Source organism: Dioscorea cayenensis, chromosome 6 (assembly GCF_009730915.1).
Source record: "Dioscorea cayenensis subsp. rotundata cultivar TDr96_F1 chromosome 6, TDr96_F1_v2_PseudoChromosome.rev07_lg8_w22 25.fasta, whole genome shotgun sequence".
NCBI classification, from domain to species: Eukaryota; Viridiplantae; Streptophyta; class Magnoliopsida; order Dioscoreales; family Dioscoreaceae; genus Dioscorea; species Dioscorea cayenensis.
Genome location: NC_052476.1, coordinates 5,437,566 through 5,464,097, shown reverse-complemented (window position 1 = coordinate 5,464,097; position 26,532 = coordinate 5,437,566). Strand labels below are relative to the sequence as shown.

At 36.4% G+C, this 26,532-nt stretch overlaps 2 protein-coding genes across 3 annotated transcripts; both read right to left on the bottom strand.

Moving 5' to 3' along the window:
* Positions 1 to 2,278: 2,278 nt before the first annotated feature.
* LOC120263837 (ethylene-responsive transcription factor ERF109-like) lies at positions 2,279 to 3,557 on the bottom strand. 2 transcript variants are annotated; one of them, XM_039271813.1, is made up of 2 exons: positions 2,780 to 3,557; positions 2,279 to 2,405 (listed from the first exon to the last, which is right to left on the bottom strand). In XM_039271813.1, exon 1 carries the CDS (start codon positions 3,480 to 3,482, stop codon positions 2,811 to 2,813), a length of 672 nt encoding a protein of 223 aa, XP_039127747.1. In that variant the 5' UTR covers positions 3,483 to 3,557; the 3' UTR covers positions 2,279 to 2,405; positions 2,780 to 2,810. The 2 variants fall into 2 exon arrangements, with proteins under 2 accessions (XP_039127747.1, XP_039127748.1); XM_039271814.1 differs by lacking the exon at positions 2,279 to 2,405 and adding an exon at positions 2,563 to 2,624.
* Positions 3,558 to 14,960: 11,403 nt separating this feature from the next.
* Positions 14,961 to 15,395, bottom strand: LOC120263078. Its single transcript, XM_039270995.1, has one exon. The coding sequence runs from the start codon at positions 15,393 to 15,395 to the stop codon at positions 14,961 to 14,963; it is 435 nt and encodes a 144-aa protein (XP_039126929.1).
* Between the last annotated feature and the right edge of the window lie 11,137 nt (positions 15,396 to 26,532).

Sequence of the window (26,532 nt, the reverse complement as noted above, 5' to 3'; positions counted from 1 at the left end):
TAGAATAATGGTCTAGAAATCTCTTTAAACTCTAGCTGTGGCCGCTGCTAAGTTTAGAGCCGTCAAGGTCCTCATGCCCTTAATGTTTACCCATCGATCCACCTTGTGGTAACTTCGGCTTTCTGAAAAATATCCAATCAGGGTTCTATGCTTCCACCTGAATCTAGACCAATAAAAGCAGTCGGTCTTCCATAACACCTCAACAGGTTAGCTATGAAGACCGCCTACTTTCTCTTTCTATTCCTTTTATTTCCAATCTTATATATATTTCTTATGAACATGTTGCATTGTATAAGGACATAGATCCACTAGCATGTTAAAACTCTATATGCATGCTTTATATGATTGACTAGTTTCTAATTGGAAACCTTGTTGTATTTGTGACGAGCATGTTTTATCATGGTTTGGTTTTGTTGATTCCTCTGTGCTATTGTTGTACTACATTCCTTGTTTATTTTATATTCTTGATATTTGTGATCAGGATTGTGAAAATCCATTGTTTTGGTAGGCTTGCGGCGACTCGAGGGTTGAGTGGTGTGGGTGTTCCTCCTCGAGTTGTCGCTACGGTTGTTGCGTATCAATCCTACGAGATGGGGCGTGACATATCTTCTCCATAAAGTAGTGATTGCACGATATCAGTAGCTAAAGATGAGTGGTATGGCTCAATTACTCTACCATTGGTATTAAAAGAGGATTCCAAAGCCACTGTGGAGATAGGAATTAATAAAAAAAAGCACATGCCATCTTCGATAATATTTGAAACTTCAAAGTATTTGAATTTCACCATTCTATTACATTAAATTGTGATGCCTCATTTGGAGCACATATATATACTCCCTTTACTAAATACACATCCAAGTCACATTTAATATATTGAATGGTGTCAACCATCCTAATGTAATTATCAAAAGATTCACGGCCATTAACTACACCTACGCCTTCACCACTTCCACTAGTTAAATCACCACCACCACTTGGTTGAAGATTCTTTTGGCTTACATTATCAAAAGTTGATTTATGATTTTGCAACATAATTCTCATAAATCTCATAAAGAGATTCTCTCACATAATTGATATGGAAATTAACATCTTTCTTACGCATTCAAAGTGGAAAAATAATATTCAATCATCTTCATCGTGTTTCGTGGGTCTAAAATTGTCGTAATAGATATCAATAAATTAACACCTCCTTAATATTTGTTATACTTATATCTCATCGCTCTCACCATTCCTCTTATTTGTTCATTTCCAAAAGCAAGCTTCTCATCCAAAATTGTTTTAATCCTAAAAAGTTCTGGAAGAAATAAATTTGAAGTTGCATTTTCTGATTCTAAACAATATTGGTAGTCATCTTGAAAACTCTAAGAACAACACAAACTTTTTTTACTTTAGTCCACTCCTCAACACTGGGCAAATACTTGTAGTTTTCATCTCTTTGTTGGTATTGAGGAAAATCATCCTTAACTCCAAAGCAGTAGACAACATATCATATGTAGCATTCCACCTAGTGCAACAATCCAAAATCACATCTTTAAAAGGCAAATGCAATTGCTTAGTTATGTCACTTGGACATCATAAGACGTGACTGGATCATGAAAGATATTTATAAACACATTCTTGCACTTAAAAAATCACATCTTCAATTGCCCAAAGCTCATCTTTTACCAATAAATTGATTATATGTGCACAATATTTAATATGAAACAACACTCCCCCAAGCGAAAAAGCCTTTCTTGATAATTGAGGCTTTCCTTTAATAAGCATGCAACAACATCATCATAAGATGCATTATCTATGGTAATATTGTAAACTTTGTTTTCAAGCTTACAAAGCCATGAACCTTTTAAAGCTCAATCTTGAGCCGAGATTGATTGTGGGAAATTAGTTAAGTTGTGATTCAGGTTTCCAAAGTCAAAGGCGGTGAGGTGGGTTCAACCGCGGATTATCTTTGGGGATTGTTTGGATTGACTTTTGGAATGCCCATAATTGAAAATGAACATCATTGAATTTAAATATTACATTATTTAAAATATATTTTTTATTTTTTATATTTATTACAAATTTTTATTAAATATAAAATACAAACACTTGTGAGTATTTGAATAAAAAATAAAAATTTTGATTGATAAAAAAAATATAAATACAAACGTTACATTAATTAATAAATAAAAACATAACATACAAACAAATCGGATAACAAAACAACACATACAGTAACATACAACTATTAAATAGAAAACAAAAATAAATAAAAATTAAAAAAATAAAAATAAAAATAACTCATGGTATACGATTATTTATGCGTCACTATTGCAAAATTTTTATTTAGGGTCGCTTGAAGTGCATCCTATCCCAAATAAGGACATCTCAAACCGATTTGGCGCTCAACTGCTGTCATCGGTAATCTGTCAAGCACAAAGAAGCAAAATAAAAATAAAAATAAAAATAAATGGCCCCACCATGTAAATGAATCAAATCAAGCGCAGAATGGCCATCCACAGCCCAACTCTAGACCGAGTCATTTCAATTCGATGGTTGACTCGCGTTTCTGTCCCTACGCAGCCGACCTAAACCTTTATAAACATTCAATTCTCACTTCATCACCACTTTCCCTACTTTGCTACCTGAACATGCACCAATTATATATGTACACATATATTGACATATATAGTTAAAAAAAACTGTCGTATTACTTTAATACATTAACCAAAACTTTTCATACTTTTTGGAGAAATAAAAAATAATTCTCCAGCTAAAAATTAAAAAACTAAAAACTTACCTTTCTTTCACTACCCAACAATTGATTGAGATCAAGAAGACCTCTCCGGAGGAGACCGGTCAAGATCGAAACCAGAACCACTCCCCGCCGAAGTTCCGGCCAACTTCAACAACTCCCCAGTTCCACTATCCAAAGTAAACAAATCCTGCAACCCATCCCAACTCCCCTCTTTCTCCGTCCTCTCCTCACCCTGCAACCCTTCCTCAACCTCACACTCTTTGTTTGAATTGGAAGCTTCTTGATCAGGAAAAGGAAAGTTGAGCTTCGCCCGGGGTCCCCGAAACCTAATGGCGGCAGAATCATAAGCTCTCGCCGCCTCCTCTTCAGTATTGAAAGTCCCTAACCATTTCCTCACAGCCTGTGAAGGATCCCTAATCTCGGCCGCCCACTTCCCCCAAGGCCGTTGCCGCACTCCTCTATACTTATTCTTCTTATTCTTCTTCTTCTTGCCCTGTTGGCTATGTTCTTCAGCAGCGACGAATAAGTCACAGCCTAAGCATTTTTCGATGCCGCATTGGTGGCAAGTGTCACTCACTAGTAGCTCTTGCAAAGTAAACGCTTGGGTGGCTGAAGTAGTACTAGTGTCGGACACATTGCCGGAAATGACGTTGATTAGCGTTGACACCATGATTTCTAACTCACGCTCCGGTGATAGAAGATTTGAGGTTTGTTGGTGATGGTGGTAGTGTTCGTTGTGTTCCATGGTAGATATATATCGGATAAGATTGGCTGCAGGAATGAGAGGGAAGGGTGGCAAAAACGGTAGTTATATAAATGGGAGAAGAGAAGCAGTAGTGAACGTAAGATGCCGGTTGGATATTTATAGGCACGCGCATTGAAACTTTTTGTTTTTATATGTTCAGAGAACAAGTAAAAAAACGTGTTTCAGGTGTGAGAATGAAGGTGGACACGGGGTGAGTTCTGATTGGTTGGGGGTTTTGCACAGGATCTTGAACAATGGTGTGATAGGTTGGAGGTTTGCACACGATCTTCAGTAGGGGAATGCTTGGTTGGATGTTTGCATAAGGCCCACTAGTTGCCGCTGTCTGTTTGTTGGAAAACCAGGACTTTATGTCTATAAATTATGACTTTATATAAAATTTCACACAAAGGTTAAATGTTCCATGTGATTTTAATGCCGAAGGAATATAATTGTTATTTATACATCATTATCGTTTAGGATCAAGGTAAAAGTTAATCTTGGTTAGGTTATTATTATTGTTGTTGATTATAGTTACCATTTATAATTTATACTCTGATTAGTATGGTTTTTGGAAAATAAAACCGGTTGTAATTCTTAAATATGATTATTTCTTACAAAATATAATTAATTTTTAGTTTTAAAATAAAGATAATCCCCCAATAGATTAGCTTTGCAAAACAAGCCTATTTTATTTATTTTAAAACGATTTTGAATTTTTTTTGACAAATAAGCGACAAGTATTAACTATTTAAAATAAGTCAAGGATGTACATAGGCGTGGAGTTAATATTTCAACAAATTTATACTTTCAATTTATGTGGACTTTCGTGTTTAATTTTGAGTATTTTTCGAAACAAACATCCTTGGTAACTGTCACGCCCCGAACCTAACCGGGCACGTGGCAACCGCTACGACGACAAGAAGTGGGTCCCACGACGACTCCACCTTCAGGTCGTCGTAAGGCTCAATATAAACCTGTTATCACAAGTACAAAGCTAGAAGACAACATAATAATAATAAGATCACAATAAGGTTCCCTTATACTAGGGACCCTAAACATGAGTAGCATCAACAACAATACAAACCAGGGTTTTCAGATACAATCAGAAAATACAAATACATGAACACCATATAGAGGTCAAGTTTGGTGGATCCATAAAGTTTACATGCACACTATAACAAACCTAAACATGGAGCACAGATAAATCACTCTACTGCCCGCACCGCACAACTCTGTCCAACGTCACAGTCTGAAAACGAAGAAAAGGGAGTGGTGAGTAACAGATGTTACCCAGTGAGTGGTGACAGCATAGATGTAACAGAGTGATAAAGTATTTCAAATAGTAATTCCACAAGAATAATAATGTATAAAATCAATTCCAAGTATTTAACATATTAACAAGTAACACAAGTTTCATCAATAGTAAAAGCAAATAGCATTTTACAAAAACACAATAAACATAGCTCCAAAATACAGGCTGACCTAAAACAATTCCCACGCTAATCGTGGTCGCGACTAACTATGGGACCACCAAGGAGTTTTAAAACTTTTTAAAATTTTAAAAAAAAGTTGTCTTTCCTTGGTGTTGGCCACTGAGATCCCAGTGTGGTGAACTCGGGTTTCTCACATAAAAGAACCCCCTATCAATGGCTCCACGCACCACTTGTCCACGGTAAAACCAGGGTTAACCACGCCGTCTCCAGTCAGGCCGGACCGTGGAACCCCACACTGCAGTGTCGGACTAAAGTCCGCCGTCACTATCAAAACTGAATGCCACAATATAATTCTTTCCAATTTCCAATTCAAAGAATCCATCACACAATGTTTAAACCAGGAAATGTACATCAAACCATGTTCCATTTGCATATAAATACGGAAATATACATCAAATTATATCTCATTTGCATATAATTACGGAGATGCAAGTAAACATATTTCTTTCAAAATAAATAGGTATAAGCATTCTAAGTTCAACCATTTCAAGTAAATTCTTGTTCAAAATATATATTAAGGAAACCAATTTATCATCAAATTTTATGTGATAAAACACATGAAGAAATACTTTAGCACTCTTATTAAATCTATGCAATTATAAATTTAACCACTCACAGAACTAGTCGTCTCGTCCCGAGATGAGCTCACTGATCGGCGAGCTCCTTCTCCTTAGAGGACGCTTCGCCACCTAGATACAAGCAGGAATTCAAATTCTAATGAACACAAGAATGATAGCCAAAAGAAGATGCATGAAAATGCAATTATACATGTCTAATACGAAACCTTAGGGTTTTAGGGCAAAACATCGTCATTTTGGACCCAAACGACCTCAGAATGGAGTAAACCTAGTTCTAATGAGTTCAGGGTAAGAAGAGCTTCAATGTGGACCAAAGAAATACCAAAAAAGGCTCAAAACTTTCTGTGCTACAGTAACTTCGAGGTTTCTACAGTAAACCCGACCTTATACTATGGTTTTCTCCCAATTTATAACACTAAATCAAGAAATTTCTTCAACAACATTTTCACACATGAATCATAAATCATTGGCTCCAATTTAAGCCTATAAACCATCAAATCCATGGAGAGATTGAAGTTTTTATACATTTCCAAAAATAAAGAAATACTGGAGAAATACAAAATAAAAACATTGGATCTAAGGCTTACAGAATTCAGGAGTGAGGGAGGAAGGATTTCGGTATTTGAGTTCGCCGGAAATTATCGCCGGGAAAAAAAATTCTCTCTCACGTTGAGGTCGGTCGAACAAGAAACAAAGAAGAAGAAAATGAAGAAGGAGACAAGGTTGATTCCTTTTTCTCATTCATTCATTCTTTTTTATATATGTATATATATATAGAAAATGACTTAATTTCCCTCCTAATAGAAAAATCATAGAGAATGGATCCAAATGACAGAATTGCCCCCGATTTTTCACATAAAAACTACTATGCAAAAATGCCACTACTACTAAATGACCATTTTACCCCCCTAATGCAAGCATAAAAATTTAGATAGGCCCGAGGTCTAAATCAGGACAGGATACAACAGTAACAATTTCAAATTATTAAAAAAACAAAAATCAGAATCCAGCACTCACACATCCATCGGTCACCACTCATCTAAATTGGGGCACGGACAGGTTACCCGTAATTGGCAGTACTGTAAAAAATATTACAACCACTCACCAAGATTCGGCTCATGATCTCCTAGTCACCAATCAAACATCTTAACCACCCAACCTAACCCTATTTTTTGTTAAGAAAATAAAAAAACTAACACATTTTAAGAAGAACATAAAATTATTTTTCATTTTCTTTTTTAATTTATACATACTCAAAGTGGCGGAAGCAGGATGTATTGGCGGGGAAACAGGATGTATTGGAGGGGTAAATGCCAAAAGTAAAAAAAATATTGCCTGCAATATAAAATAATACGATAATATAACTTTTAATGAAAACAACCACAATCAAATACATATATCAGTAACAGTGTCAAATAAGTACTCTGCAGCATTTGAAATGGAAATATCGGCAATTAGTGGGGGAAAAATTAATAAACATGCTAAATAAACAAAATTATATATATTTATGTATAAATGTCCTAAATTTATTATTTGTTATTAATAAATGTTTCGATATTATGATAATAATTAAACAAACAAGTAAAAATAATAATTAATAAAAATTTTAATAATTTTAAATAAATAAGTATTTGAAATGGAAATATCAGCAATTTGCGGCATAAAAATTAATAAATATGCTAAATAAATGAAATTATATATATTTATATATAAATGTTCTAAATTTGTTATTAGTTATTAATAAATGTTTCGATATTATGATAATAATTAAACAAACAAGCAAAAATAATAATTAATCAAAATTTTAATAATTTTAAATAAATAAACATTTGAAATGGAAATATCGACAATTTGCGGCATATAAATTAATTAATATGGTAAATAAACAAAATTATATATATTTATATATAAATGTCCTAAATTTATTATTAGTTATAATAAACATTTCTATATTATGATAATAATTAAACAAACAAGCAAAAAAATAATAATTAATCAAAATTTTAATAATTTTAAATAAATAAGTATTTATATATTTATTACAAAAATATAAATATTATCTTAGGTCTTTATTTAAAATCGTTAACTCTCATCTTTACAATCCTGTCCTTTCCTTAATCTCTCAAGTTTAGTTTTGGTAGAATTTAAAGACATTCACATATTATAAATTACTAGTATAGATTTATTAATTATAAATAAACATTCACATATTATAGAAATAATTAAATATATAAGTGGGAATAATAATTTTTCAAAATTTAAAGAGTTAGATTTCCCAAACTCCACTCTTGATAGTCTTTATTTCTTTTTGTGTAATTGTGTGCAAGTGTCTTTTTGTATTATATTTATATATGTGTCTATCCCCACATGTTAATAATAAATATTTAAAACAATTAGTTAGGGCGAAAATAATGATTTATTAGTTAATAAATATAATCAGACATAGAATAAAAAAAATGATTAGCATGTTTAAGTGTGATTATAATTTTTAAATTTATAAGAGAATGATACTTGCAGTGTCGTGAAAATCATAAATTTAACCACTAATTCAAGGCTTAACCATAACTTGTATCTTATTAACTTGCTATGATCATTGGGAGGGGCTAAGGCTTCACCATCAACCATTCTTCATATCTTTTTCAACTCCTGTGGAAGAGGTCTCACTTAGTTCCGCCACTGACTGATACTTTTTACATCCCATTATTTTGTATTTAGTGTCAAATTATTTATTTTAATTGTTATTAGCAAAAATTATATATAAAAAAATAGATATTACTTGTCATCTTGGTGTATTAGTCAACATTATAATGTATTGTTTTTATTTGTATTATTCACCTCTGTTATTAATATTATTTAAGATGAATAGAAAAACATAATGTGTGTAATAGTAAAATCATATTATTAATTTAAACTATAATTTTTTTCAAAATTTTTTGTGTATTTTTGGGTGAAATTTCAAAAATTTTATGTATTTCTAAACATATTATTAACTTTAAATCCTAATATTCACTAAAATCTTGATGAATAAATAATTAACTTAAAATTTTGTTAAATTAATACAAACTTTTTGATCAAATGTAATTTACAAATTTTCTATTTGTCTTCATTGATATTTTAAAGAAATAAATCTAAATTACATATAAGTATTTATTAAGAATTGTTAATATTTAAATTTTTTTCTTGATTTATCATTTTCATATTTAAGAATAACTTGCATTTAAGAAAATAAATTGATAATTATAAATTTAATTATTGTGATTTATTTAAAATTATATTAAATATTTTTATTTTTAAAAATTATATTTATTGTTTGGAAAAAGAAATTCAACAATGTACTTATGAAATTTGAACTCATAACACAGGGCAATTTAATAACAACACTACTAGACTGCAAGTTATTAGTGGTACTATGTGTTTCGTAAAATATATAAAGAATTTATTACTCTTATGCTATGCAATTTTAGTTCCATGTCAGGGTAATTTATAAAAAAACATCATAATCTTTTATGCTATTAACTTTAATATTTTAAAATACAATTTTATTTTAAAAATAGTACAACTTAGTGGGCCGACCAGAGAACCGACATGTCTTGGCCTGACCCACCAGTTTTGAAAGGTGGCTGAGGCTGCATATGGGTAACCTTTAGGGGGTGACTCGGACCCGTCGGGTCCACCAGGGCCAATCCAGCATGCATGCACTGTTCGCCGATTAAGATTGGAATTTTTGAACTGAGGTCAAGCTAGTAATTAAGTGTCAGACATTCCATTCTAAACTTATTTCTATCAGAAACAATAAGCGAAAAGGTTTTCATTTGTCGTATCCTATATATTCTTTGACTTTCCCTTAAATTCAAAGCGTAAACAGCCTTGTTACAAACTGTAATCAATATATGGTCAACGCTTATTTTATTTCAATTGTAAACAGGCTAAAAGGACCTTTCCGTGTTTGTCAAACTTTTAGCATCCCTTATAAATCCTTTTTATCATTTGCGATGGTCGTAAGTGCTGACGTTTTTCTCAAAATTTATATCAATCGACAAGTGAAACTGACCTGGTTTCCTTTTTAATTTAATTATTTTTTCATAAAATTTATATTTTATTTTTATCTCCATACAAATTCCACATTTCCTCATGCAAGCTGTAATGAACTCATGTGAGACCATACATGCAGGGGCAAAACAAGAAAATTTTTTAGAGGAGCAAAATTTTTTTTATTAAGGCATAAGTAAAATAAAAAAAAACAAATAATATACTTTCACAATTTCTAAGACATTTTTTTATATTATATATATTAATTTATAAAAAATCAACAGGTCAAATAATTTGATTGTCATCATAAAGACATAGTTCTTCATTAGAATTTATGAATTATTTACTTTTTTTTTTAATATTTCTTTCTTCACTTTTATGAGTAAGAGAGAAAATTTGAGAAATTAAATATTTGTTATTTACAAAATATTTTTTAATAAATTTTGATAACTGCCCTGCATACCTTTTCTATATATATATATATATATATATGTCTGCATATATATTGTTTTATAAATTTTTCTAATTCTAATTTTAACCCTAATATGATTTTATTTTTATTATGATATGAATAAAAAAGAAGGTAATTATGATAAAAAGGGGGAGAATCTTAATCAACATAATAAAGGATACTAATATCCATTTTTAAATTTGGATAAATAAAATTAATAATAATAATGAATGATGAAACAAACCATCTTTATTCGAGGAGGTAGTTAGGATTATCAGATTTTTTTATATTTAAAAAATAATAAATCTAAAGAGCTGAACCTAAGAAAAAAAGGAATCTTTACGAAAGATGGTTAAAAAACAAGGAGAGATCGGATTTTTAAAATAAATCCGGGAGTTAAAAAAAAGTCAGGTTTATTATGATAAAAAATACTAAATAAATTAATTAATTAAAAAAAGTGAGGATAAAAAAATAATAATCCGAATAATAATCCTCATACTATATATATATATATATATATAGGATCATTCTTCTATAGACGTCCATAGATAAAAAAATCTATGGATGTCCATTATCAGCCATTTGATTCTATCGGTCAATATTAATGAACAGTAATTATTATAATAATATTTACAGTAATTACTATTTAAAATAATAACTATTCATCAATGTCGGTCTATAGAAAATATATTGTTATATATTTATACATATAGATATTCAAGAAACGGAGAATAAAAAATTTCAAAAAAAAAATGATGATGAAGAGATAATGATGATATTTTTTTTTTAAATAGTCCCTCTATTTTTCTCTCTTCCTTTTGTCCCTCTACTCATAAATGTTCCCGACTAGTCCCTCTACTTTTGAAAATGTGCCCACTTAGTTAAAAATGCTCTCAATCAGTCCCTCTTCTTTTAAAAATGTGCCCATTTAAACCCTCTAAGTGGGCACATTTTTAAAAGAAGAGGGACTGGCTGGGAGCATTTTTAACTAAGTGGGCACATTTTCAAAAGTAGAGGGACTAGTTAGAGGGAATAAAAAAAAAGAGAGAGAAAAGTACATGGACTATTTTGGTGATTATACCATATGAAATCCGCCGAAGGTCATGAAACAAGGATGGTGATAAATTAATAATAATAATAATAATAATAATAATAATAATAATAATAATTCCTGGATTTCGGGAACAAAACAACGTGTGGAACCATGATATCAGAAGAAGTGGGATCAGAGAAAAAAAATAGAAAGAGGAAGAGCAAACAGAGAAAAAAAAAGTGAGATGAAAAAATATAGAGAGAGAGAGAGAGAGAAAAAAGAGACTGAGACGAAGGGGCAAGGAAGAAGATTGGAGGAAAGAAAAGAGAGGAAATCACGATTGATGGAAGGCCGAAGAGAGGAGGAAAAAAAACGAAAAAGAGATAAAAGGAAAGAGAGCCGAAGACCAAGATTGAGGAAGTCAAGGATTGAGGTATTCAGGACCGGTCTGTCAAAGTTCAGTACCCAAAAGGATACAGTTTCAGTAACCAGAAGGAGACTAAGTTTAAAGGCAGAGAAAAGATTTTCTTCTTTCTTGAGAGAATCCTTTTTTTCCCCTTGCCCTTCATTGGGCTAAACCAAATCTATTAAAAGTTTTTCGAAAAGTTTCTCATCATGACATTTTAGTTCCAAGACAAAACAACGTTAATAAACCTAGTACTACAAAGATAATCATAAAACTGAGTATTCATCAAGGTTGTCAGACTCGACCCGGGCAATGACCCGGCTAAGGCCAGGGGTCAGGGGTCAATGGGTTCGACAGGGTCGAGCCGGGGTTAAACCGGGGTCAATAATTAAATATAAAAAATATTATAATAATTAATAATGAGCAAATATAATATTAAACTGACGCAGCGGGATATAGTTGAGGACTTGTTTAGTCTATGAATACCCAAGTCAACAACGAAATGGAAACCTAAATCCTGTTTATTCTAAGAATACCCAGGAATTTAGAGGAAAAACATATCAATTTTATTTCAAATTCAAGCTGTCTTCATAGCCCGAAGGTTTACAAATAACTAGACCAACAAGAGACACTAAAGGAGAAATAAATCGAAAATTTTCCAAAAATAGAAAATTCGCGATTGACACCATATAATAAATTAAAAACCAAACATAGCGAATGCCAAAAACGGCGTCTCAATCAGAGATCTTCAGCCCAAGATATCGATAGAGGAAATCTTTCCATAAACGGCAAAATTGCTGTTTTCGAGGCCCAGATTATGGAATTTGGCCGAAAAAGGGTGTGGCTCACGAGTTTGCACAACAAACTATGACTTTTGCTTGTTAACCTGTTTTTCATCTAATGGGGTCCTCTGATCACCAAAATTACCTCTTTAGGAAAATTACGAAAATGACCCCGCCTAGGTCATCGCATCCCACTTGTCCAGGTAGGCGCAAGCTAGCTCATCAATCAGGTCCGCATCATTCCCCCAGGTTGATTAGAATTTGTCCCCGAATTATCATCATCTGAAGAATCACCATGGTAAGGCACCAAATGTTCAACATTAAACACGTCAGTGGTTCGAACATGACTTGGTAACTTAAGTCGGTAAGTGTTGGGGTTGATCTTCTCAATAATTTCCAGCGGTCCAATCTTCTTGGCAGACAGTTTGTTGTACTCCACCACAGAGAACCTTTCTTTAGTCAGGATGGCCCACACATAATCACCGACTTCAAATTCCACATGCCTACACCTTTTATCCGCATTGTTCTTGTACTTTTCCGCAGCTTGTTCCAAGTTGGCATGTACCTTCTGGTGAAGTTCCTGCAATCCTCCCACAAAATCTTCCGCTTTCCCATGTAGTCTGGTCATGCTCGGTACTGGAAGTAGGTCCAGAGGCCCCTTGGGACAAGAAGAGTACACCACTTGGAAGGGGCTGAAGCCTGTGCTGCGGTTGACTGCGTGATTGTGGGCAAACTCAGCTTGGCACAGTTTCTGGTCCCAACTCTTCACATGCTCCCCAGCTAGACATCTCAGCAAGTTTCCCAGGGATTTGTTGACGACTTCCGTCTGGCCATCCGTCTGGGGGTGGTAGGCACTGCTAAAATTTAACTTGGTGTTCACCATCTTCCACAAACTTCTCCAGAAATGGCTCAGGAAACGAGTGTCCCTGTCAGATACAATAGAGGTAGGAATACCATGCAAACGATAAATCTCGCGGAAGAAGAGTTGAGCCACGTTCACCGCATCTGTGGTCTGCTTGCAAGGGATAAAATGAACCATCTTAGAGAAACGGTCTACAACCACGAAGACGGAATCATTACCTCGCTCACTCACTGTGTCCGGGGTAGTCCCATCACAAAATCCATGTTGACATCTGCCCAAGGTTGAGAAGGAATCGGAAGTGGCATGTACAACCCCGTATTGGTGGCCGCGCCCTTAGATACTTGGTAGATTTGACACCTCTGCACAAAGCGTTCTACCTCCTTGCGAATAGTCGGTAAGAAGTAGGAGGTTTGAACCAAGTGCAAGGTTCTGTCCCGCCCAACATGACCTTCCCAATGTAGTTCTTTGATGATGAGGGCCCGCAAACTACAATCAGGGATGCAAAGTTGATTCCCTTTGAACAAGAACCCGTCATGGAGCAAGAATTCAGTCTCCTCTCCACGTTTGACTCTTGCCAGAACACCAGAAAAATAGGGGTCAGAAGTAAGTAAGTTACTGAAAGAGTCAAATTCGGGTACCTCAACATGAATCCTGGTCAAAAGAGCCTTCCTCCTGCTTAGTGCGTTGGCTACTTTATTGGTCACCCCCAATTTGTGCTTCACCACAAAAGTAAAACGCTCCAAATAGGCCACCCATGAAGCATGCCGTGCGGACACCTTATCTTGCCGATGTAGATGCTTCAGCGCCTCATGATCAATGTATAGAATAAACTCCCTGTGGAAAAGATAATGGCGCTAATGCCTGACAGCCTGCACAACGGCGTAGAACTCCACATCATATGTGCTATACCGCATCCTAGCACCTGATAACTTCTCGCTGAAATAGGCGATGGGTTTGTTGTTCTGACTCAAGACCGCTCCAATCCCTATCTTGGAGGCATCCGAATGCAATTCGAAAGGTTGGTGAAAATCTGGTAACACCAAAATTGGGGCCGAAGAGAGGCGCAACTTAATCACCTCGAACGCCCTTTCCACCTCCTGAGTCCATAGAAGTCTCCCGCCTTTCATGCAGTCCGTTAATGGGGCCATGATACTGCTGAAGTGAGGAATGAATCGCCTGTAAAATGATGCCAGTCCATGAAAGTTGCGAACCTCCGTGATAGTGGTGGGTCGTGGCCAATGCCTCACTGCTTCCACCTTGGATTCATCCACCTGCAGGCCTTCTCCAGAAATGACATAGCCAAGGAATGATACCCTCGATGTCATAAAGACGCACTTCTTGGTTGTGGCGAAGAACCTCACCCTGCGAAGAACTTCAAGAACTTCCCGCAAATGCTCCAGATGGTCCTTGGGGTTAGCACTATAAATTAAAATATCATCAAAATATACAACAACACATTTGCCAATAAATGACCTCAAAACCTGGTTCATCACCCGCATGAAGGTGCTGGGTGCGTTGGATAGCCCAAAAGGCATCACGAGCCATTCATAGAGCCCTTTAAGTTTTTTGAACGCCGTCTTCCACTCATCTCCAGACCTTACTAGGATTTGGTGGTATCCGCTCTTCAAGTCCAGCTTGGTAAACATGGCCGCCCCGGTCAGTTGGTCAAGAAAGTCATCAAGGCGGAGAATGGGGAATCTATACCTGACCGTAATCTTATTGATGGCGCGGCTATCTTCACACATACACCAGGAACCATCCTTCTTTGGTGTCAAAAGGGCTGGAACCGCACAAGGGCTTAAACTTTCTTGAATATGCCCTTTGGCCAATAACTCTTCTGCTTGTCACCGCAGTTTTTCATGTTCTGTTGGGCTCATCTGATAGTAGGGCCGATTTGGAAGAGCCGCGTCGGGCTCCAAATCAATCTGATGCTGGATATCTTGCAATGGTGGCAGTTCATCGGCCAGTTCATCAGGGAACACATCCTTGAACTCGTCCACAATTGGTTTTGCAATATGTGGAATAGCTTCCTCCACTGCAACTCCCTTCCCTATCAGGGCAAACACCACATCTGACTGTAGAATTTCCAACTCGAACTTTGCCAAGGTCAATAGATTGGTACTATCCCTAGTTGGGCTGGTGTGGGTGGTGTCCCTACTAGGTAGTAACACAATCTTGACTCCATCCTTGGTAAAACTGTAAGTGTTAGTTCTTCCATTATACACAACGCTCCTATCGTATTGCCATGGCCGCCCAAACAGCAGATGACACGTATCCATAGCAACTACATCACACCAAATTGTGTCCTTGTACTTTGATCCAATAAAAAGGAGATCAAAGAACGCTGAGACACGGTCACTGCACCTACTTTCTTGAGCTATGCAAGCTTGTAAGGCCTAGGATGCTCCTTAGTCACAATTCCCAATTTTTGAATGACTGTTGCAGAGACAATGTTCTCACAACTTCCTGCATCAATCACAAATCTACATACCTTACCAGAGATAGTACAGGTAGACTGAAAGATGTTCGTCCGCAACCAATCTTCCTCAGTGACCCGGGGTGTGAGGCAAGATCACCTTACAACCAATGCAGTACCCACATCTCCTCCGATAACTTCCTCATCATCGGGTTGCTCTTCTATTGCCACCTCTTTATCTTCCTCTTCAGAATCTACTGCTTCAACGAGAAGGACCTTTTTACCGGCAGACTTCTTGCATTCAGATAGCCGATGGCCCGATTCTCCACAGCCAAAACACCGAAACATGCTGCTGCTGCCTGTTTTTCGGGCTGGGCAAGCACCCACACACTGCTTTCTTCAGCATGACTCACGCCATTAGGGGAATTGCTGTTGCTAGCACCACTGCTATGCATCCCAGAAACACTAGGATTACGCCTTCTTTGCTTCTCTACCTGTAGCGCCCTCTGATGTGTTGTAGAAACAGAAACAGGATCAAACATGTTAACAGTATCCTGAATCTGCATCCTCAACCCTCCAATATAAAGCGCCACCAACTGATCCTCCGTCTCCTGGATCTCGTTCCGGGCCACAATTTGGTAAAACTCTGTAGTGTAATCATCAACCGACTTGGTACCCCGCCTCAAGTTCTCGCGACCTTTGATACATCGCCTCTAGAAGTTATAAGGAAGGAATTGCGTGCTCAAATGCTTCTTCATCTTCTCCCAGTGCATGATCTTCGGCTTTCCCAACCGGGTTCCGAGTCAACTCGATTCTGTCGCCACGATGCCGTGGCTCTATTCCAAGCCTAGTAGCCACCAAAGGCACGCTGTGTCTTCCTGCACGCCTTTGAATTCCAAGATCTCCTCCACAATCATCAACCAATCGAGGAACTCCTCTGGTTGTAGGCCTCCATGGAATTCAGGAATCTCGGTGCGCATCCCGGGTCTCCCATCGCCTCGATCGTACTCGTAGGGCCTCGCCTCGTATTGAGTTATCTCTTCACCGTAACCAACATTAGTTTGGGTAACGTTTGGTACCTTGTTATTTATCATCGCCGCCATCCTTTGGGTCATCACCTCCATTATTCCCTCAAGTCGTTGATCTATCAATTGCACCAACCTTTGCTCCATTTAATTCATCTGGTCACGCTCATAAACGTCTTGAAGGTTCTGCTCACGCGTAGGTGTCATGTCTCCTCCAAGGTCGAACGAAGCTCTGGTACAAACAGACGCAACAGGATATAGTTGAGGACTTGTTTAGTCTATGAATACCCAAGTCAACAACGAAATGGAAACCCAAATTTTGTTTAGTCTAAGAATACCCAGGAATTTAGAGGAAAAAATATATCAATTTTATTTCAAATTCAAGCTGTTTTCATAGCCCGAAGGTTTACAAATAAATAGACCAACAAGAGACACTAAAGGAGAAATAAATCAAAAATTTTCCAAAAATAGAAAATTCGCAATTGACACCATATAATAAAAATTAAAAACCAAACATAGCGAATGCCAAAAAGCGACGTCTCAATCGTAGATCTTCACCCCAAGATATCGATAGAGGAAATCTTTTCCATAAACAAGCAAAATTGTCTGCTTTTCGAGGGCCCATATGATGGAATTTGGCGAAAAAGGAGTGTGACTCACAAGTTTGCGTAGCAAACCGTGTTTTTTTGCTTGATGACCTGTTTTTCCATCTAATGGGGTACTCGATCACCAAAATTACCTCTTTAGGAAAAATTACGTAAAATGACCCCCGCCTAGGTCATCGCATCCCACTTGTCCAAGTTGGCGCAAGCTAGCTCATCAATCGAGTCCGCATCATAAACCCATAATTATATTATAAAAAAACCTACTCAAATTTGATATTTAAATTAATAAATTACCTTATATACAGTAGAGTTTTCTAATTATGTCATTTATTTTTACATTTTTTAAATATTTACAAATTTAATATATTAATATATAATTATCGAACTTCTCTCGGTGTTATTTATTTATTTATTTGTTTATTGGTTGATTTTGTTAAAATAAATAAGAAATTAATTCACCAATTCTTATATCTCAATTGAGTTTTTATTTTGTTTTAAATTTTCTTATATTTTTTATTTAATTAGAATACTTTAATTTTATATTTTATAATAAAATTACACTCATTTATTGTTTTATTTTCTTAATAAATTAAATTTTTAGAAAGTATTTACATAACACATTGATATATTTTATTTTAAAATGTTAATTTTTGTTGGTATGTTTATGATATATATATATATATATATAATGTAATTCTATTTATTGATTATAAATTATAAATTAATATTAATAAATATACACGATTTTGTGGTTTCTAATGAGAAAATAATAATAAATTATTAAATATTGTAAAAAAAAATTAAACATTATGACCCGATTGACTCGGCCGGGTCAACCGGTTCGGGTCATCGGGTTAACATCGGGTTTTTAATTCCCGGGTCAATGGGGTATATCCGGGCCGACCACATGGCGGGTTCCTGATTTTTCCGGTTGAACCGGCCGGGCAGGTCCGGGTCTGACAACCTTGGTATTCATTGGGCTGCAGTGACTGTGAGAGATCTCCCAGCTCCTTTAATGCTGAGTGGAGAAGCATCCATGCTATTGGTTTGATGACAAGTCAACCTGCCTTTTTCTTCTCCACATTGCGCCCCTTATATTGGTGATCAGTCAACCTCTTCAAAGCCAGTTTCAAGCACCTTGCAACACCCTTCCTTGCTTGAAACCTCTTTAACTCTCAATTGTGTTCTCATATAATTATGCTTCTTCACTGGCAGAGATTTTGTGAGAATATCAGCCTTCTGATCTTCGGATTTGCAATATGTTAACACGATTAAACCATCAGTGACTAAGCCACGAATGAAATGAAAACGAATGTCGATGTGCTTTGTCCTCCCATAGTGTGCGGGGTTCTTTGCAATTTCTATAGTAGACTCGTTATCACACCACACTTCAATGGCTTTTATCACCCTTCATTCCACAATCCTCTAGCATTCTTCTCAACTAGATTCCTTGACATGTTGCGATGAGTGAGCAACATATTCAGACTTTCGGGTTATGCTTAGAGCTGTCACCTCTTGCTTCTTGGAACTCCATGAGATGGCCCCTGAACCAAGATCAAAAACCATCCTTGAAGTGCTGCGTCTGTCATCTATCGAGCCTTCCCAATCACTGTCACTGTAACCCCTTAGCTTCCACTCTTCAACTTCATTATACTTTATTCTAAATTTGGTTGTCCCTGCTATATATCTCAGCAGATACTTTGCAGCCCTGAGATGTGTTTTGGTAGGTTTGCTAACAAACCTTGAGAGTAAATTCATAGTGAAGGCAATGTTTGGACGTGTGTGTGTTAGATACAACAACCTTCCAATCAAGCTTATGTAATCCTTTGAATCAGCATCTCCTGAATTGTCATTGCTTTGGAGTTTCTCACTTTGCATTTCATAGGTGTGCAAACCGGGTTACAATGTTGCATCCGAAAACAGACTTCAACGTCAACTCCGCATATCTCCTTTGAGTAATGAAAATTTCTCTTTGATTTTGTTTCACTTCCAATCCTAGGAAGTAATTTAATCATTTCCCCAAATCCGTCATCTCAAAACAGTCCTTCATTTCTTGCTTAAAAACTCTCCACCATTGCTTGAGATGAACTCAAATAAATAATATCATCCACGTAGATGCTCACCAAAATCAGGTTACCATCTCCATCACTCCTTTTATATAGAGGATATTCATTTGCACTTCTAATGAACCCTTTGCTCCGAAAATACCTGTCAATTTTTGAGTACCAAGCTCTAGGAGCTTGTCTCAGACCATACAGGGCTTTTCTCAACTTGAGCACCTCGTTCTTTTCTCCTTCCTTCTCATAACCAGTTGGTTGTTCAACGTATACCTCTTCAAGTATTTCCCCATTCAAAAATGCCGACTTGATATCAAATTAATAAACCGGCCACCCTTGTTGAGCTGCCATAGCAAGGAGAAGACGCACGGTCTCCATCCTAGCCACTGGTGCATAGATTTCATGGAAATCAACCCCTGCTTGTTGAGTGTAGCCCTTTGCGACCAAGCGGGACTTGTGTCTTTGAACTCTTCCATCTGAGAGATACTTGGTCTTATACACCCACTTTAGCTGCACAACCTTCTTGTCATGAGGGAGATCAATCAATTCCCTTGTGCCATTTCGGTCTATTGCATCCATCTACTCTCTCATTGCTTCTCTCCACACCTCAGTCTTCACTGCTTCTTCATATGTGGTTGGGTCACAGACATTTAGAGCAAATGTGCAGCTCTCATAGATGTCCTTCAACAATTTCACCTTTCTCACTAGTGATTCTCCAACTTGATCAATATCATGATCAATGTCATCTCCTGCCTCTCCTTCTATATTAACTGCATCATCTTCACCAATTTGAATTGTTGGAGATGAACTGAGACTCGGGCAAACGTCTTCACTTGAACAACATGCGTCTGCAGCTGAGTCTTCATAGAGAATCAGTGGAGAGTGCCATAGTCTTTGACCTAGAATTCCAATCCCAACCTGCACCTTCGTTAAATATTACGTCTCTACTAATAATAACCTTAGATGTAATGGGATTATACAGCCGATATGCCTTAGAATCCAGGCAATATCCAATGAACACACATCTTTCAGATTTTGTGTCTAAATTTTGCAGTTTATTTGAGGGAATTAAAGCATAAGCTATGCATCCAAAGACCCTGAGATGACTCACCTTGGGGTTGCAATTATGCCAAGCTTCATATGGTGTCAAGTTTCTCAGAGCACTAGTAGGTGATAAATTGATGAGATGCACAGCTGTGTTCACTGCTTCTCCCCCAAAAACAATTTGGCAACCTTCTCTCCTTCAACAAAGCTCTGGCCATGTTCATAATGGTTATGTTCTTCCTCTCTGAGATGCCATTCTGTTATGGTGAATATAGAGTAGTGAGCTTCTTGATGACTCCGCAATCCTTACAAAAAGAATTGAAGTCATTGCCGGTGAATTCTTCTCCTCTATCCGTGCGCAACACCTTGATCTTCAAACCTGATTGAGTTTCCACCATCTGTTTGAATGTTATGAAAGTTTGTGGTGCCTCATATTTTTGCTTCAAACAATAGATCCAACACACCCTGGTGTGATCATCAATAAACAACAAGTAATACTTGTTGCCACCTAGAGAACTCGTCTGCATAGGCCCACAGATGTCAGCGTGAATCAATTGTAGAGGAGCACGAGCACTTCCCCCGGTCTTTGCTTGAAAGGATTTCCTCACTTGCTTCTCCATGTCACAGGTTTCACATTGATTCATCTTACCAATGTTGCCAAGCGCCAACACTAATTCACTACTCTTCATACTCCTTAATGCATCAAAATTCAGGTGCCCAAGCCTGAGATGCCATAACCTTGTTGTTTCCTTCACACTCATTGCAACATTTGCATGCCCCACGTCTGAGACATTGAGTGGATACATGTTATTTCTTGTCCTAATTATCCTCGCCATTATGTCACCAGTTTTATCACTACGAATCACGCACCCACTTCTTGCAAATGTCAGTGAGTACCCGGTGTTTGCAAGCTGGCCAACACTCAGGAGATTGTGTGCCAACCCCGGGACATCTCATACACCATGCAATAGCTTGGTCCTTCCTCAGATGCGTGAGTGACACTGTTCCTCTCCCTTGAACAACCATCTCCTTATTATCTCGAGCCCTTTACATTGATCTTCTGGGTTTCATCAAGGTTTGAGAATAGCTCCCTTGCACCGATCATGTTATTGGAGCATCCGTTGTCCAATAACCACACCGATGTGACCTTCTCACCCTCTTCACACACAGCCATGAATAGATTGCTTACATCTTTCTCCTCAGTGACCATTGTAGCTTCCTTTTCTGTGTTCTTGTCTTTATACCAATAGTCCATCTTCATGTGGGCCAAACTTCTTGCATATATGACATTGTATGTTCCCTTTGTAACTCCTTTGTTCACCTTGTTGTTGATAATTCTCACTAGATCGACCTCTTCCTCTGAATCTCCCTAGAGAGCATCCTCTTCCTCGACCTCTTGAATCAAACTTTTCTTTGTCTTTGCTTCCTGTCGCTTCACCCTTGACATGAAATGCTTTTTCTTCCTTCTCGGGCTGGTCATCGACTTGTCTCGATAGCTCTAGCTTCGTGAGCAAACAGCGAACCAATCACATCTTCCATTGTGAGTTTGGTGAGGTCCTTGGACTCCTCGATGGCGATCCACGACATGGTCAAATTTGGGTCCTAAGCTCCTCAGCGACTTCCCAACAACTATAGCTTCGAGATAGTGTCTCCCAAGCTCTTCATTTTGGTTTGCCACCTCTTGAACCCTTGTAATATAGCTCTGAACTCCTTCATTCCCTTTTATTCTGAGATTCTCAAAGTCCTGTCTCAGTGTTTGAAGCTTGACAGCCACCACCTTCGGGTTCCCTTGAATGACCTTTTTCAACGCAGCCATGCCTCAGTAGCTGTGTTCGCTGAAGCAATGCGTGCAAGAATGGGCCGTGAGAGAGCTTGCTGTATGAAGAACAGCGCCTTGGCATCCTTCTTCCTGTTCTCTCTTACTTTGGCTTCATCTTCCTTCTCTGAAAAACCCTTCTCTATAAGCTCCCATAGGTCTTGTGATCTAAATAGAGTTTTCATCATGAGACACCAAAGATCATAGTTTTCCCCATCAAAGATGGGCATAGCTAGTCCTGAAATCCCTCCTGGTGTATTGCTGCCGGATGCCATGGATGTTTGACAAGAACTGGCTCTGATACCACTGTTCAGGATCGGTCTGTCAAAGTTCAATACCCAAAATGATACAGTTTCAGTAACCAGAAGGAGACTAAGTTTAAAGGCAGAGAAAAGTTTTACTTCTTTCTTGAGAGAATCCCTTTTTTCCCCTTGCCCTTCGTTGGGCTAAACCAAATCTATTAAAAGTTTTTCAAAAAATTTCTTATCATGACATTTTAGTTCCAAGACAAAACAACGTTAATAAACCTAGTACTATAAAGATAATCATAAAGCTGAGTATTCATTGGGCTGCAGTAGGGGTGAGCAAAACCGGATCGGATACCCGGTTTAAACCGAATCGGATATCGGATATCCGGATCCAAATTTAAGTTTCATCTACTCAATGGATTTTTTTTATATAACAACATCAACATTCATAAAAAAAAAAATAATAAAAAAATAAAAAAATATGAGAAACTTGTAACTTATAAAGAGGATTAAAACCTTACATTATTCTCCCCACAAAAAAAGTCAAAAACATAATAAAGAGTTTCACCAATCTTAGGGCTCTGTTTGGATACCACTAAATTCCATAGGAATGGTAGTGGTTCCTATGGAATTTAGTGATATGTAGGAAATCACAATAAAAGGTGTTTGGCTACTATTTTTCATAGTGTAAAATTCATGTGGAATCATAGGATTCCATAGTATTTTTTTAAAAAGAGGAGTGCCATCAAAAATATTTTTCTCCCTTTGTTTTTCGGGTTAAAGAACTGCGTCCCTCACGCCTTTCTTTCCCATCGCCCGCTCCAATGCCTTCTTCCCCCATCGGCCGATCGAACACCTTCTTCCCATCGCCGTCTCCGACACATTCTTCCCATCACCCGCTCCGGCCCCGGAACTGCCAATGAAGTCCCTGCGGTTTTCCTCTCATCGGGATCTCGTCACTGGTGGCTTCTCCGGAGGTGTGTGAAGATATTTAAAGAAAAGCAAAGCGATCTCGCCGCCGCTTCTTCGTTTCCGGCCCGAGCATCCTCGTCCTCTCCAGCGATCTCGGTCCGTGCCCTTCACTTCTCTTGATCTCTGATCTCTGATCTCTTTCTTGGTTCTCGGGAATTCTTTTGGTGTTGATGCTTCTGAGATTGGCTAGGGTTTTTGTTGCTTTATCTTTTTTGTGTTGATTGTTGGATGGAAGGATCATTGAGTTGGTGTTGTTTTTGAGGGCTTTGGTTCCCGGAACACGCGTGGTGCCACCATTGCGAATTTCCAACGAGTGTTTGCAAGGTACATGGATTATTTATCTTTCTTCTTCTTTTTTTTTATGAATTAATTGTTTTTTATTTAGATTTATTTGGAGTTTTGAAGACAGTGATGAAATTGTTGGTGATTTAGTTTGGGTTTGAGCTTGAGTTTATGAAGTCTATTATTTCTTGAGATTATTTTTTTAAAAGTGTTTAGATGGTTCTCATTTGTTTTTTAGGTTGAATTAATGATGTTTTGTTTCTAGTTTATGGTACCAAGATTTCCTTGACATTGGACAAGGCACTGGTTTCTTGAGATTCTAATTATTTGTAATTTTTCGATTATGATCTCATTGACGTTGAACAAACCATCCTTTTCTTGATATTATATTAGAAGCCGTGTGTTGATGGTGATCATGGGTTTTTTTTTTATTTATGAATCAGTTTTTTTATTTTGATGGTTCTTAGTTTTTTATTATTTTCTTGCATTATTAAAGAACATTTAAGTGGACAAAGAACACACAGCATGGAGTATAATCCAAAACCGGGTTCCAAGACCTTGTTAATGAAAATTGCTTTGAAAACTCAATCTTGTTTTCCCTGAATGAATGCCTGCTTGTCACTGATACTCAAAATGAAAACAATTCCTAGCCCTGATGATTCCCTGCAAACCAAATACTAACAAACACTGCTCACATATTATTATTATTATTATTATTATTATTATTATTATTATTATTATTATTAAATGATGATTGAGACGCTTGGAAGCAGAGGAAATGAACATCTCTGAAAACATAACATAAAAAATAAAATAAAATAAGAAGAAGAAGAAAAAGATATCAAGTGGTTCATTACAATTAATGAATTGCAGAGTGGAAGTATGGCTTGGCCTTTTAAGAGCATTAGAAGACATATCCCATCCCTTTATTTTTCCTTGCTCTTTAAAGAACATTTAAAGAATGAATGAGTTTTGACTTGATACGGATGTTGATTCTTGATTGTATAGATTTGAATTCTCAGTTATTGTTTGCAAATTTATGTACTAGATTCCTTTCTAAATTGTATTAAAATTTCACCCTTTTTTTTCGGTCTGTTATACATATATGTCTTACTTAATGCCAACACTGAATTAGCATTTTTATCATATGCTCTGATTGTCATGTTAAATCTGTATAAAATTAACTTCAAAAGCTGTTGATCAACAATAAAACTCACAAAGAAAGAACTCCAAAATTAGGGTATGATAAGTTAGCACACACATGATATAATTAAATAGATCAAAAGTAAAAACATTTACATAATTAAAGTGAATAGAATTTTTGGCCATTGCATGACACGATAATAGATTTTCTGAGAGAAGAAATTAACACAATTTACATGCACATGTTTTGGAAATGTTTGTTGAGCCACACAATCTGAAATTACTATACAAGGACGAGGAATCATCGGACAAATATCGATGTCAGGAAGTGAAAAACCCCTTCAAGCAAGCAATAAGAATTTCCCAAATTTCCTTTATCTATATGTTAACAATCTTCATTAATATGAAAAGTCATGCTTGATTGCCTATAGTGAATAGTGAAATTTTATAAATAATGGCATCCATTTTGGCTTTGTACTATAGATGGCAACTCAAGAGAAGACCGACACAAGGGCTAAATGGAATGAAAATCATAAAGGCTCATATAGTGAAATTGTTAGGTGACTATAATGTTCCAGCGTACTGCTCGCAAAATGGATGGACTAAAGAGGCATGGAATAGAATATTGCGTGACATGGTAACGAAACTCCCCAATTTAAAATGCATTGTTGTACAAGTTAAAGCATTAGAGCAAGAGATGAAAAAAATTTACAAGCTTCTGAAGGGGTTTACCGAATTGAGTGGCTTTGGATGGGATTATGAAAAAAATATGGTCGAAGCCACTGAAGAAGTTTGGGCACCACTACTCGAGGTATATATTTTTATCACATAATTTACAAACTTTATGCAACAATTTATGTTAATCATTTTCACCAAAATATGCCGAGAAATAAAGAAGCTAGAAGATGGCATAAAAAACCCTTTCCATATTTCACAGTACTGCAGGAGATTTATGAGGGTAAGAAAGTGTTGTTTACTAATTTTTGCTTTAAAGATTTGTTCATATACTTTCTAATAATTTGTACATTTATTACACAGGGAGATATGTAGAAGGAAGACGCTCTCGTGATGTAGACTATTATGCAAATGTGCCAATGGACACTCCATCTCCAAGCATTCCGGCTCCAAATGATCCCATCCAATCATTGTCTACACCCGAAATAGAGATAGAGGATCCTAATTTTGTACAAGTGGAGCCTCCATGCAGTCAACCAAATATTTCACAACCCCAAAACTCATGTAGTGCAAGCCGGCAAAGGTTAGGGGATGAAGTGAAAAGAAGGAAAAAGGACCGAAAGCGAAAAAATGTTCAAGAGTCATTATTCAAACAATATATAGATATGCGTCGAGCTGAGACGGATAGATATATTGATGCTATGAAAATGAACCGGGTAGAGGAGAAGCACACCATTGGAGAATGCATGGCGGCATTTAATGCGTTGTGTGATCAATTTCCAGATGAAGATTTTTTAAAATTACAACATTGTTTAAAGACAAGGATAATCGTGAAATCTTCTTGAGTCTCATCAATGAAGAACGGAAAGTGTTGTGGCTTCGGCAAATGATTAATTAAAAACAATGTTATGTTCTATGTTTTTAATATTTAGTTACATGTAAAACGTTATGTTTTATGTAAGACGTTATGTTTAAATGACTTGAAACTTTTATGTAAGACATTATGTTTATGACATGTATTTATTTGTTTGAGATATACTTGTTTATTTGCTGGCAGGTTTTTGAATTATTTGTGGCTATCTTATTCCTTAATAACAAGAAAAAAGATTTTATAAATAAGGCAACATTGATAA